At 41.5% G+C, this 14796-nt stretch overlaps 1 protein-coding gene across 2 annotated transcripts in view; it reads right to left on the bottom strand.

The window, feature by feature from the left end:
- usp8 (ubiquitin specific peptidase 8) overlaps nucleotides 1-14796 on the bottom strand; it is a 61991-nt gene that overhangs the window by 15540 nt on the left and 31655 nt on the right. For both annotated transcript variants that reach the window (XM_052040241.1, XM_052040242.1), the window contains exons 11-15: nucleotides 12502-13044; nucleotides 10723-10806; nucleotides 9740-9820; nucleotides 8844-9106; nucleotides 6829-7041 (exon numbers count right to left, since the gene is read on the bottom strand). In XM_052040241.1, the coding sequence (XP_051896201.1) occupies nucleotides 6829-7041; nucleotides 8844-9106; nucleotides 9740-9820; nucleotides 10723-10806; nucleotides 12502-13044 (1184 nt within the window). The remainder of the gene's footprint in view (nucleotides 1-6828; nucleotides 7042-8843; nucleotides 9107-9739; nucleotides 9821-10722; nucleotides 10807-12501; nucleotides 13045-14796) is intronic.

Raw genomic sequence — 14796 nt, 5'->3', positions numbered from 1 at the left:
GACTTCAACTTCCCAAATATAGACTGGAACCTGCTTAGTGCCAAAGGTTTAGATGGGACGGAATTTGTTAAATGTGTCCAGGAGGGATTCCTGACGCAGTATGTTGACAGGCCCACTAGAGGGAATGCCATGTTAGATCTAGTTTTAGGAAATGAACCGGGACAGGTGAAGGATCTATTGGTGGGTGAGCATTTGGGGGACAGTGACCATTGCTCCATAACCTTTAAAATTGTCATGGACAGGGACAGGTGCAGAGAGGACAAGAGGTTTTTCAATTGGGGAAGGGCTAACTACGAGGCTATAAGGAGAGAACTTGGGAGTGTAAATTGGGATGTCCTTTTTGAAGGAAAATGTACCATGGAGATGTGGTCGATGTTCAGGGATCTTATGCAGGATGTTAGGGATAAATATGTCCTGGTGAGGCAGAGAAGGAATGGCAGGGTGAAGGAACCGTGGGTGACGAGAGAGGTGGAACAACTTGTTAGGGAGAAGAAGGTAACATACGTGAGGTATAAGCAGCAAGGTTCAGACAGGGCCCATGAGGAATATAGGGTAGCGAGGAAGGAACTTAAGAAAGGGCTGAGGAGAGCTAGAAGGGGACATGAAAAGGCTTTGGCTAGTAGGGTTAAGGAAAATCCCAAGGCCTTTTTCAAGTATGTGAAGGGTAGGAGGATGGCTAGGGTAAAGGTAGGTCCGATTAAGGACAAAGGTGGGAGAATTTGCCTGGAGGCGGCGGAAGTGGGAGAAGTTCTCAATGAGTACTTCTCTTCGGTATTCACCAGGGAGAGGGGTCTTGATGATGCAGAAGGGAGTGCTGGTAGGGGTAATGTTCTCGAGGTCGTAGATATCAAGAGAGAGGATGTGTTGAAGTTGTTAAATAATAATAAGACAGATAAATCTCCGGGGCCTGACGGGATTTTCCCCAGGCTGCTTTGAGAGGCTAGGGAAGAGATTGTTGAACTGCTGGTAAGGATCTTTGAGTCCTCGTTGTCCACGGGGATGGTGCCAGAGGACTGGAGGGTTGCGAATGTTGTCCCCTTGTTCAAAAAAGGTAATAGGGATAGGCCAGGGAATTATAGACCGGTGAGTCTCTCGTCTGTGGTGAGTAAGCTGTTAGAAAGGATTCTAAGGGATAGGATTTATGAACACCTTGAGAATCATGGACTGATTAGGGACAGCCAGCATGGCTTTGTGAAGGGAAGATCTTGCCTCACAAGCCTGATAGAGTTCTTTGAGGAGGTGACCAGGAAGATTGATGAGGGCAGTGTGGTGGATGTGGTTTACATGGATTTTAGTAAGGCGTTTGATAAGGTTCCTCATGGTAGGCTTCTTCAGAAGGTTAGAGGCCAAGGGATCCAAGGAAGCTTGGCTGTGTGGATTAGGAATTGGCTTGCATGTAGAAAGCAGAGGGTTGTGGTGGAAGGAGTGCCCTCGGATTGGAAGACAGTGACTAGTGGTGTCCCGCAGGGATCGGTTCTGGGACCTCTACTTTTTGTGATATTTATAGATGACTTAGGTGAGGGGGTGGAGGGCTGGGTTAGTAAGTTTGCAGACGACACTAAGATAGGCGGTGTTGTGGATCGTGTGGAGGGCTGTCGGAGCTTACAGAGGGATATTGATAGGATGCAGAGCTGGGCTGACAAGTGGCAGATGGAGTTCAATCCGGAGAAGTGTGAGGTGGTACACTTTGGAAGGACAAACTCCAGGGCAGAGTACTGGGTGAATGGCAAGGTACTTGGCAATGTGGAGGAGCAGAGGGATCTGGGGGTTCATATTCACACTTCATTGAAAGTTGCCTCACAGGTGGAAAGAGCAGTTAAGGCGGCCAATGGGATGTTGGCTTTCATAAGTCGCGGGACTGAGCTTAAGAGCTGTGAGGTGATGATGCAGCTTTACAAAACTCTAGTTAGGCCACACTTAGAGTACTGTGTTCAGTTCTGGTCGCCTCATTATAGGAAGGATGTGGAGGCGTTGGAGAGGGTGCAGAGGAGATTTACCAGGATGCTGCCTGGATTAGAGAGTATTGAATATGAGAAGAGGCTTAAGGTGCTAGGGCTTTATTCACTGGAAAGGAGGAGGATGAGAGGAGACATGATAGAGGTATATAAAATACTGAGAGGAATAGATAGACAGTCAGCGCCTCCTTCCCAGGGCACCAATGCTCAAGACGAGAGGGCATGGCTTTAAGGTTATGGGTGGGAGGTTCAGGGGAGATGCCAGGGGGAGGTTTTTCGCTCAGAGAGTGGTTGGTGCATGGAATGCACTGCCTGGGGTGGTGGTGGAGGCAGATACATTGAACAGGTTCAAGAGCTTGTTGGATAGGCATATGGAGGAGTGTGGGATGGGGGGATATGCGGGAGGAAGGGGTTAGGTAGTGTGAGGGTGGTTTGATGGATGGCACAACATGGTGGGCCGAAGGGCCTGTTTTGTGCTGTATGGTTCTATGGTTATATCCAAGGTTCCCTCATCTTTTCATCTTTGCCTTTCACCCTTATCAGAACGTGCTGGCTCTGAATTATTTTTTTAAAAAATACTCCTAATATATACCAAGCAGAAGGACATGAAGGATAGTGAGATCAGTTGGTGATATGCTAATATTCTAGGGCATGTTGATATCAAGGAAGTGGTGGTGCTTGGTTTCTTGAAGAACATGAAGTTGAATAGATCCCCAGGGCCTGAGAGACCCATCCCAGGTTATTGAGAGAGGCAATAAGGACAGCTTCTACCCCACTGTGATAAGACTATTGAACGGTTCCCTTATACAGTGAGATGGACTATGACCTCACGATCTACTTTGTTGTGACCTTATACCTTATTGCACTGCACTTTCTCTGTAACTGTGACACTTTACTCTGTACTGTTACTGTTTTTACCTGTACTACATCAATGCACTTGGTACTAACTCAATGTTAACTGCACTGTGTAATGAATTGACCTGTACGATCGGTTTGTAGGACAAACTTTTCACTGTACCTCGGTACAAGTGACAATAATAAACCAATACCAAAGAGAGGAGATTGCTGGGGACTTGACAGATATCTTTGTATCCTGTCTAGTCATGGGCGAGGTCCCAGAGGACTGGAGAGTAGCCAATGTTTTGTTTAAGAAGGGCAATTATGATAAACCAGCAAATTATAGGCCAGTGAGCCTTATATCAATGATAGCAAGCTATTGAAGAAGATTCTTAGGGATAGGATTTACTCACATTTGGAAAAGCATGAGTTTATGGATGAGGGACAGTCAGCATGGCTTTGTGCGGGGCAAGTTGCGTCTTACAAACTTGATAGAGTGTTTTGAGAAGGCAACAAAAATGACTGATTGGGGTAGGGCAACAGTTGTTTTCTACATGGACTTCAGGTTGGCATTTGACAAGGTCCCTCATGGTAGGCTGATCCACAAGATTAAGACATACAGTGATTTGGTAGACTGCAATCAAAATTGGCTTGGTGTAGAAGACAGAGGGTAGCGGTGGAGGGGTATTTCTCTAACTGAAGTCTGTGATTAGTGGTGTTCCACAAGGATCTCTGTTTGTGATAATTTGGACAAAAATGTAGATGGGCTGATTGGTAAGTTTGCAGGTGACACAAAAATTGGTGGAGTTGTGAATAATAAAAAAGGACATCAAAGGATACAGCAGAATATAGATCAGTTGCAGATATTAATGGAGAAATGGCAGGTGGAATTTAATCCTAACAAGTGTCAGATGCTGCACTTTGGGAGGTCAATTGTAAGGGGAAAGTGTACAGCAAATGGTAGGACCTTTAGAAGCATTGATGTGCAGAGGGATCTTTGGGTTCAAGTCCATAGGTCCTTGAAACACATAGATAGGGAGGAAAAGAAGGTATACAGCATGCTTGCCTTCATTAGCTGGGGCACTGAGTACAAGAGTCAGGAAGTCATGTTTCAGCTGTATAAAACTTTGATCAGGTCACATTTGGAGTATGGTGGTTGTCCCATTACAGGAAGGATGTGGAGGGTTTGGAGAGGGTGCAGAAGAGGTTTACCAGGATGTTGCCTGGATTGGAGTGTATTAACTATAAGGAGACATTGGACAAACTTTGGTTATTCCTCTGGAGTGTCAGAGGCTGAGTGGAGACCTGATAAGAGTTCTATAAAATTATGAAAGACATATATAAGGTAGACAGAGTCTTTTTCCCAGGACGGAAATGTCAAATACTCCCATTTTCTCTAATTTTTTTTTAACCCTTCTATGACTGATGTAATTTTTAAAGAGTGGGACAAATTAGGTATTACTTGTTTTCAGGATCTGTTTGTTGGAGGAAACCTTTCTTCGTCTGAACAATTGCCCACTAAGTATAATTTACCAAAAACTCATTTTTTGCGATATTTACAAATTAGAGATTTTCTTCGATCTCAACTACATTCTTTTCCTTTGAGTCCTGATAAAAATTTATTAGATGTAATCTTTAATTTGGAACCCTTTCATGATGGCTCAATATCTAATATTTATGACAGATTACTAGGAATGAGTATGGTGCTACTAGATAAAATTAAAAACGCTTGGAAACAAGATTTGCAGATGTCAATTTCTGAGGAAACTTGGAATGAAGTTTTCAAATTGGTTAATACTTCCTCATTATGTGCCCATCATTCTCTCCTTCAATTTAAAGTGGTCCATAGAGCTCACCTGTCTAAAGATAAACTATCCCGTTTTTATTCTGATATATCTCCTTACTGCGACAAATGCAATAACGGAGTGGCTTCTCTAATTCACATGTTCTGGATGTGTCAGAGTCTTAAAAAAATATTGGACAGAGGTCTTTCAAACTTTTTCTGTACTTTTCAAAATAAATTTTAAACTTAATCCTTTGACTGCACTATTTGGGATCGTTGGAGAAAAAGATATAACTTTGAAGGCTTCTGGTTTACACATTCTGGCTTTTATTTCTCTTATAGTCAGGAGAGCTGTATTGCTTAAATGGAAGGAAGTTACTCTGCTTACTCATGCTCAATGGTTAGGGGATGTTATGTCACATCTGAATCTAGAGAAGATTCGTTGTTCAGTTTTTGAATCTAACTTAGACTTTCAAACCTTGTGGGAACCTTTTTTTGAATTATTTTCAAAATCTCTGATTTGGGGACTAAAATGCAGATATTGGCTGACACTGTTATGTTTTAAGGGTTTTTCCTTGTTTTTTTCCATCAAACAGCTTCGGTTTTTGGTAGTGGGAGTAGATCTTTCTTTATAATAAAATATTTCAATTTTTTTCCCTTTATTAACTATTACGTGATTATTAATTTAGAGTACTGGGATCTTAAGTATGATTTAACACAACATATTTAGTAGTATTTTTGCTCTTTCTTGATGCATGTATTCTATTTTTTTTTCATGGATTTAACAAAAATATTGTAAAAGGAAATGTCAAATACTAAAGGGCACAGCATTAAGGTGAGAGGGGGAAAGTTCAAAGGAATGTGACGCAAGTTTTTTCTTGAAAACACACAGTGGTAGGTGCCTGGAATGTGCTCCTGTGGGGGTAGGGGGTGGTGGAAGCAGATATGATAGTAACATTTAAGAAGCATTTAGTCAGGCACATGAACAGGCAGGGAATAGAGGGATATGGTCATGTGCAGGCAGATGGGATTAGTTTAATTTGGCATAATGGTTGGCAGACATCGAGGGCCGAAGGGCTTATTCTTGCGCTGGACTGTTCTATATTCTTGGTTCTATGCTCCCACTTGTCAGCTGTCATATTACCAGCAAACTTCTGCTCCCAATATACTTTTACCAGGTCCTCCCTTACACTATTGGAATCATCTTTCCTCCTATTCAAGACTCCAACTTGAGGACCAACCTCATCCCTTTCTACAACTATCTTAAAGCTTACACAACTATGATCACTATTCCCAAAGTGCTCTCCCAACACCTGTCCAGTTTGATTTATAGAGTCAGAGTTATACAGCACGGAAACAGGCCCTTCGGTCCAACTGGTTCATGCTGATCAAGATGCCCCATCCAAGACAATGTCAAGTACTGCCTCGAATCTAGTAGGACTCTCCACATATTGTCTCAAAATCTTAAATTCCATCCATTTAAGTCCCAGTCAAAATCCCCTACTGCTATAACCTTTCATCAGAATAACTACCTACATACACACTCTCACAAATGCACTGAGTATTTTTGGCATTTTCTGATTTTGTTTTGAATTTTCAGCATCAACAAAATTTAACCTTTGGAGTGGAATTCCAATTGCTTCAGTCAATGTTCATTCAATTAATAATAGTGAATTAATTATTCCTGATATTACTAGCAATGCCAGCAGTTATTTTTCATTCGTAGCTAGCCGGAGGGGTGGGTGAACTGCCTACCTGAACCACTGTAATTTGGTGTTATGATACTCCCACAGCAGTGTCACACTGAGATTGGGATTTTAACCAAGTGACGAAGGATCTTTTAGACAATGGCCTTTTAGACAATGTTGGTTATAGTTTGGGAGGCATTACCAAAGAAGCCTTGATAAGTTGTTACAGCACATTCTGTACTATGCATTATGCTTGTGGTGAAAGAAGTAGATGTTTAAGACAATGGAGGGGTTGTTAACACTCTATGCAAACTACACAGGACAGTGAACTGCTTTGTCCTGTGCAGTTTCCATAGAGTGTTAACCCCAGCAAAAGGTTTTGGGTCTAACCCAATTCAATATTGTTTGTTGCCAAAATCTCATTCCTGTGATACAACCTTCATGTTAATCATAACCAATGTGGGACTGATAGCGTGTTTATGATCCCTTAACATTTTGGAATTTTGCAATGCAGTGTTCTAGGTTAGTGAACTTGATCTACCATCTTGTTTACAAGAAACTTTACCTGTTTATATCTCGTTGGTAACAATTTTTATTGAAGTACTCGGCCAGTCGTGGAGTGTTGCACAAACACTGCAAGATGGAATTCATGTAACAGGTGTTGCCAAGATTGCGCAGACCTGTCAGGGCTCGGCCCAGACCTCCATACACAGGGTTCAAGTTTCTGATTTGAGAAGCAGAAGGGCTTGAGATTTCAGTTTTGCTGCAGACAGAGGGTCTGAAAAGATGCAAAGACTCCATTAATTTAGGACTAAGAACAGTGGATCACCAAACTCAGAAACATTACTGTGTTATAATCGTGAGCAATTCAGTCACCCTTTTACTGTCTAAAATGCAAACCATTGCAAACAAAATTTTTATAGTTGTTTAGAACATAGAACATTACAGTACAATACAGACCCTTCAGCTCACGATGTTGTGCCGACATTTTATCGAGCTCTAAGATCTATCTAACCCTTCCCTCCATTTCTCTATCATTCATGTGTCTAAGAGTCTCTTAAATGTCCCTAATGTATCTGCCCCCACAACCTCTGCAGGTAGTGCGTTCCATGCACCCACTACTCTGTGTAAAAAAAACTTACCCCTGATATCCCCATTACATGTTCGCCCAATCACCTTAAAATTATGCCCCCTCATGTTAGCCATTGTTGCCCTGGGAAAAAGTTTCTGACTGTCCACTTGATCTATGCCTCTTATCATCTTGTACACCTTTATCAAGTCACCTCTCATCCTCCTCTCCAAAGAGAAAAGCCCCAGCTCACTCAACCTATCCTCATAAGACATGCTCTCCAATCCAGGCAGCATCCTGGTAAATCTCCTCTGCACTCTCTCTAAAGCTTCCACATCCTCCCTAGAATGAGGCGACCAGAGCCGAACACAATACTCCAAGTGTGGTCTAACCAGAGTTTTATAGAGCTGCAACATTACCTCATGGCTCTTGAACTCAATACCCCGACTAATGAAGGCCAACACACCATTCACCTTCTTAACAAACCTATCGACCTGCGCAGCAACCTTGAGGGATCTATGGACATGGACCCCAAGATCCCTCTGTTCCTCCACACCGCTAAGAGTCCTGCCATTAACCTTGTATTCTGCCTTCAAATTCCATCTCCTGAAGTGTATCACTTCACACTTTTCTGGGTTGAACTCCATCTGCCACTTCTCAGCTCAGCTCTGCACTCTATCAATATCCTGTAGTAATCTACAGCAACTTTCTACACTATCCGCAACACCACCAACATGTGTATCATCAGCAAACTTACTAACCCACCCTTCCACATCCTCATACAAGTTATTTATAAAAATCATAAAGACCAGGGGTCCCAGAACACATCCCTGCAGAACACCATTTGTCACCGACCTCTGGGCAGAATACGCTCCATTTACAACGACCCCTCTTGTCTTCTATGTGCGAGCCAATTCTGAATCCACACAGCCAAGTTTCCCTGGATCCCATGCCTCCTGACTTTCTGAATGAGTCTTCCATGAGGAACCTTATCAAACGCCTTACTAAAATCCATGTACACAACATCCACTGCTCTACCTTCATCAATGTGCTTTGTCACATGCTCAAAGAATTCTATCAGGCTCGTGAGGCACAATCTGCCCCTCACACAGCCATGCTGACTGTCCTTAATCAGCCTATGATTCTCCAAATGCCCATAAATCCTGTCTCTAAGAATTATTGAAGAAAATCTCCAAGATTTAGCTGGTTATGACACTGCAACATGTATAATTAAGATTGAATCACAGATGCAGCATGATCAATCACCATAATCTTATAGGAGCATTAAGCCCAGGGGTTTGCCAAAGGATGAGCATACAAGACTGAACAGGGGAATGGGGATATGGTTATATTGGCCTAGTATGGATTTAATAGTTATAGGTCTAACGTGTCCGTGACAATAGTCTAGGAGCAAGTCAAAGGAGGTAAGAAAGCATAATACTAAATGCACTAAGTAAATACACCAACACATACACACAAAAAAATAGCTCCAAGATTATAAAATAACCTACTTTGTTTCCCGGTTGACTGTGGGCACTGGTTTGGTTGTTATCACCTTGCTTTGCTCATCGTGAATTGCTTGAGCAATATCTGGCGAGGAGTAGGAACGTTTCAATTTGGGAACATCAGCATCTGTTACACTTGGCGGTTTGGCTTTGTGAGTTGGAGGTGTTGCAGGTGGTGTGATCGATGGCACCATTTCAGGTGGGTACATGTGAACAGAGTTGGTTGGTGAATGATAGTATCGATAGGTTCCGGTTACCACGTCAAGAAACTAATAAGGAACAAAGTCAAAGTGAAAATTGTACTCAAGACAGAGATTTGCTCCTTCGTATCACAATATCAAGGAAGGAATCTGCAAATCTAATCTTTTAAAATGCAACATACATCATGCAGGAATATGAAATAAACTTAATAAAATGCTATGAACTGGTTATTTGTTTTATAAAAGCATGATGTTCTACATTTCAGAAATAACTGCCCTTACTCAAGAATTGATTTGTTGCAGAGTTTACATGCACAACTTGGATTGCCAGAGTTTCTTGATTCCAAAATCAATCTCCATACAATTAAACATTCCTAACATTATTTCAGGTGAAAAACTGGTTTAAAAAGCCCCTTGAAGATTTACACTCCGAGCCCCATCTCCACTATGTTACCTTTACAAGAGAAATAAAAAGGGATGGTTCAAACCCTGACTGGGAATAACCTAGCACATGCATATGTTATGCATATACCTGGAGAAATTCAGGCACTCTGAGACAGAAGATGGGAACCACAAGTATAATGCACTTCTTTCCCCAAGTTATAGAATTTTTCCACTTATTTATGAAGAGAAGCAACTAAATCACACGGAAGAATGTCCAGCCAATTTTAAACTTTTAACAGGTCAAAACGTGTCCACTACCTTCACCCATCCTGGTGGCAGGCCTGGAACTGTCCGACCCATTTCTTCACTTCTTGCTCTGGTTAACATTTCTCTTGGTTCCTACATTTAAAAGAAATATTTTAAAGGAAAATATTCCCAAACAGAACTGTCTGTGCAAAGCAAACACAAATATTCCACAGATGCTGCCTTTACAGATAGCTGCAGCCATTGTTTTTTGAAGTGCTGGAGAAACTCCTTGCTCCAGGTTGGGAAAGGGGTGCAGGGAGTATCAAAATCAAGCTTTCAACTGTAACTCCAAATTATTAGAATGTGGACAGACAATATTCAGATCCAGAATCTAATCGTAGGAATTATATTCACTGGTCAGAGACTTCAGTTGATGCAAATGCACTATTTTTAATGGATTATGAATAAATGTGCAAAATTAAACACTTCAACTCAAGGCAAGATACTTTTCCCACATAGTGCATGGAGATTTCTCTTTATGAACCATTATTTATATATTTGCTTTAAGCGGAGGTCTCAGAATCACATAATACAGCAGAGAGGAATCTTCAGTCAATCGTGCCCATCCAGGCTCTTTGAGAGACCAGTTATGTCTAGTCCCACACTCTCTCATTTGGATACAAACTTATTTAATCCACAACTCTTTAAAGTTATCTGTAGCACCACTTTGTCATGCAGAATTTTCCAGATCCCAAGAGCTTAGTAAAAACCTGTTTAGATTTTTAATCATCCACTAAACAAAGAGAACTGTTTTTCCATATATTCCAAAAATATATTCCATATATTCTCATTCCTTTAATTTTCTCCCTCCAGGAAAACAGCCTAATGTATTGAATTTACTGCATGTTAGAGAAAATATATATTCTTAAAATCAACATGCAGGAACATTACTCACATGCATTAATATGCCAATACTGTTCAGTGGGACACTGAAGGAACATTATGGCTTAAGAGATCAAACTAGGCTGGGGCAGGTTTCACCATGAATTGCTTACATTTGTTCTTTCATCCTCTTTAAACACTGTTGATTGCAGGCCTCCATTTTCCTGCTTCTTTTGACCAAGGTCTTGCTGCTGTGCCTGAATGCAGAAATAGTTCTCTCATTAAAACATACATCAAATAGTCCTTCCTGCAGTAACCAAACTTGTGTTACAACTCTCACTCTAGCGTCAACTTTTAAAGTCAGTATGGAAATCCATCATCTTCCTCACTGGTTGTATTTATTGTCTATCACTGTTAAATTTGTCATTTATTTCCTTTCTAGGACATCAGAAAATAACAGATTGCAAGAAACCACTAATTCTTTTTAAAAGTAAATATCTGACCAATCACACAGAACTGGAGAATCTCTCAACTCATTCACCGGGACACTCCTTTAGATCAGGGAAATCTTTTAACTGTGCTTGTAACACTGAATTCGGAGTGGAACAGATCATACCTGCAGAAAGCAAGACCAGTGGCAGCAGAGGGATGGACCAGGCCAGGTCTCTGCATGCTCATGGGATCTGTTTGAGGAGATGTATCCTGCTCCACATTGTTTCTGTTGGACTCTACTCTCACCTCCTCAATGTCTTCTGTACATCAACTGGCCTGAACAGCCAAGTTAATAGCACTCTATGGCTGAGCATGATCACTGAAGTTCTCTCCAATATGCCTTCTTTCATATCAACTCCAACCTCCTCCTCAGTGTGAAGCAACGTTCAAAAATTCATCAGCATGAAAACAGATGACCAAATCCAGAAGTATTCCCCATTTTGAATTATCCAGGCCACTAGAAAATGGGAACAGACTGGAAAAACTTACCCAGCCTTCTCTGGCTCAGCAACTAGACGCTGCTATTTGGAACAGCAGAGTAGCAGCTGATCACTGAGCCTAGCTAGTAACTCGAAGTCAATGGGAGCATTGTGGAATAGGATACTGGTGTGTAGATACCAGAGATCTCAACCAGACTGATTGGCAGCTGTAGAAAACATGGCACCATACAATTTTGAACAAACGGCACAGATCTTACTGTACCATGCTTTCATAGAGTTAGAGGGATTCATGGAAATGAGTGCTATGACGCACTGAGTCCACACCCACCATCAATCACCCATTTACACTACTTATACACTAATCTTATTTCTTTAAAAATTCAGTCCACATTCCATCAACTTCCCCCAAGTTCTACCACTCACAAGGGGAATATACAGTGGCCAATTACCAAACCAGATGCCTTTGGGAGGTGGGAGGAAACCAGAACACTAGGAGGAACCCCAAGCGGTCAGAGGGAGAACATGCAAATTCCACACAGACAGCACCTGAGATTAAGATTGAGTCTCCGGGCTGTGAAGCAGTGCCTCAATTTAGTTGTGACACTGAGCTGCCCTTTTAATTTCCACAATGCACTGGAGTCATCTTTGGACATGTTGATCAAGGGCAGGTGTCTCAACTGTCAGCAATTATATGAAGTAAATAAAAATGAGTAAATCACCCAGAGGACAAAATCAGTTTATAGCCAAATTCAGAAGGACAAGGCAAAATTGCAGCACAAATGTGGTCCAATGACTTGAAGGACAAAGGATATTTAACAATTTAGAAAGGTGCAGATATAATGAAAAGGAATACAGAATTTATAAACGCAGATTAGTTTAGCCAGACTATACTCCCTTTAAGGGCATAGCTGTAATAAGTTCAAATTCCCCTTTTAAACTATAATACAGTCATTAATTTTGTCCCTACTAGCACTATTTTAGTTTTATCCCATTACACAATATTTTCAAATGTTGATGTACCTGCTTTTCTCTACTAGAGCTGCTGGCCTCGGGCTCAGGTACAGGTTGCTCTTGCACATCTTTCCTCACATCCACCTGCTCTCTTATCTGACTTTCAGTTTTCCCTTTTTCCTCCAGAGACTTCTTTACTTGCTCTGCTAATAGTTTCCTTTCATCTTCTTCTTTCTGCCATCTGTCTTCCAGTTCCTGTCTTCTCTGTTCTTCAGTTTCTTTGCTCTGTCTGTCTTGCTCTGCTTTTATTTTAAGCTCCTTTTCTTCTTCCTCACGCTGTTCTTTTTCCTTTTCTCTCTCTAATTGTTCCTTTCTCCTTTGCTCTTCCTGCCTTCGCCCACGCTGTTCTTTTTCTTTTCTGGCCTTTTCACTGATCAATGCTGCTTCAGCATGGATCTGACTTATTTCTTCATCCGTTAACAGGTTTTGTGGCTCCACACATGGCTTTGTTGACCGATCAGGTATCACTGGTCCATTGTGAACAGGTAGACCTTCTGTACCAGAACAAGACCTCTCTGGCACTTTTAGTGCAGGTTTCTTAGTTCGATCAATCTGTTCAAATGCATAAAAATAGAATTGCCTTCGTGAACCTTGCAAAAGCATTCAATTAACTCGACAGAAGTACTTAAAACAGATTATTCAAAATCTTCAACTCTTGTATTCCCGAAGTGCAAAACAAGCTACAATCAAGGCATCAATCAGAAGGTTGAGACAACACACCTGCAATTCTCTGCATACTTTCAATCTCAAACTGTGCAATCAATGCAAAACACAATTGAGTAAGTGGATCATTGTTCAAAAATGGGGACAAGAGCACAAATAGCAAGCACATTGACCTTTTTGCCTTGAGGCTGGCTACACATTGGCAGATGCAATAAGCAGAATGCCACCTTTTGACTAGGTTGGGGAAAGCTTGAGGTTCCAGAAATAATAGTTAACCTAACTGTTACACAGGGCCAATGGCCATTTCAATAAGCTCAAGAGGACAGAATTCTATAATCTTCCAGTGTTTATAAACATCTAAATTTTATGAACTTTATTATTTAGGTCATTTGAATCATTTTGCAGACGTATGGGAATTTGCCCCCAGAATTAGCAGAGACTGAAGTGAAGAGTAAAAAATTAAAGCCAAATGCAAGCCTTTTAAAGTCAGAAAAAAGGGAATTTATAAGAGGGAATTAAGAAATAGCAGACCAATTAAATCCTTACTTTGGTTCTGTCTTCACAAAGGAGGGTACAAATAACAAATCCCTGGGCCCAGTAGTCTGCATCCCAGAGTACTTACGTGGCCTTAGAAATCGTGGATGCATTGGTGATCATTTTCCAACATTCTGTTGACTCTGAACAGTTTCAATGGATTGGAGCGTGGCCAATGCAACCCCAATAGTTAAAAAAAGGTACAAAGAAAAAAGGGAATATAGACTGGTTAGCCTGATGTCAGTGATGGGGAAAATGCTACAATCCATTATAAAATATGTAAAGCGGAGCACTTGGAGAAGGACGACAGGATCAGACAAAGTCAACGTGGACACAAAGGGAAATCATGCTTCTCAAATTTATTAAGATTTTTCTGAAGATGCGACTAGCAGAATAGATGAGGGAGAGTAGATGTGGTATATCTGAACTTTCAGAACACTTTCAATAAGGTCTCCCATAAGAGGTTAGCAAAATTAAATTGAACGGGCGATGGTAAGGTGCTGCAATGGACAGAGAACTGGTTGGCTGACAGAAAACACAGATAAAAAATACATGGGCCTTTTTCTGAGTGGCAGGCATTGACTAGTGGGGTACCACAAGGATCACTGATGGGACCCCAGTCTTTCACGATGTGTATTAATAATTTGAACAAGGGAATTAAATGTAATATCTCCAAGTCTGCAGATGACACAAAGCCAGGTATGAGAGTGAGCCTTGAGGAGGATGCAGAGAAGCTCCAGGTTGACAGACAGATTGAGGGAGTGGGAAGGCACATGGCAGAAGTGGCAGAATGTGGACAAATGTTAGGTTATCCACTTTGGTGGCAGTAACAGGAGATTATCTGAATGGTGATAGATTGGGAAAGGGGAGATGCAACAACACTTGAGTGTTTTGTACACCAGCCGCTGAAGTATAAGGTGCCGCAGGCGATTAAGACAGTAAATTGTATGCTGGCCTTCGTAGTAAGAATTTGAGTGTAGGAGCAGGGATGTCACGCTGTAGTTGTCCAAGGCCTTGGTGAGACCACATCCTGAATGCTGTGTGCAGTTAAGGTCTCCTTATCTGAGGAAGGCTGCCCTAGCTGGGAAGGAAGTTCAGTCAAGGTTC

The sequence above is a fragment of the Pristis pectinata genome, chromosome 28 (genome assembly GCF_009764475.1).
Source record: "Pristis pectinata isolate sPriPec2 chromosome 28, sPriPec2.1.pri, whole genome shotgun sequence".
Lineage (NCBI taxonomy): Eukaryota > Metazoa > Chordata > Chondrichthyes > Rhinopristiformes > Pristidae > Pristis > Pristis pectinata.
The sequence above is the reverse complement of the archived record's forward strand: the minus strand, read 5'-3'. Positions and strand labels throughout refer to the sequence as shown.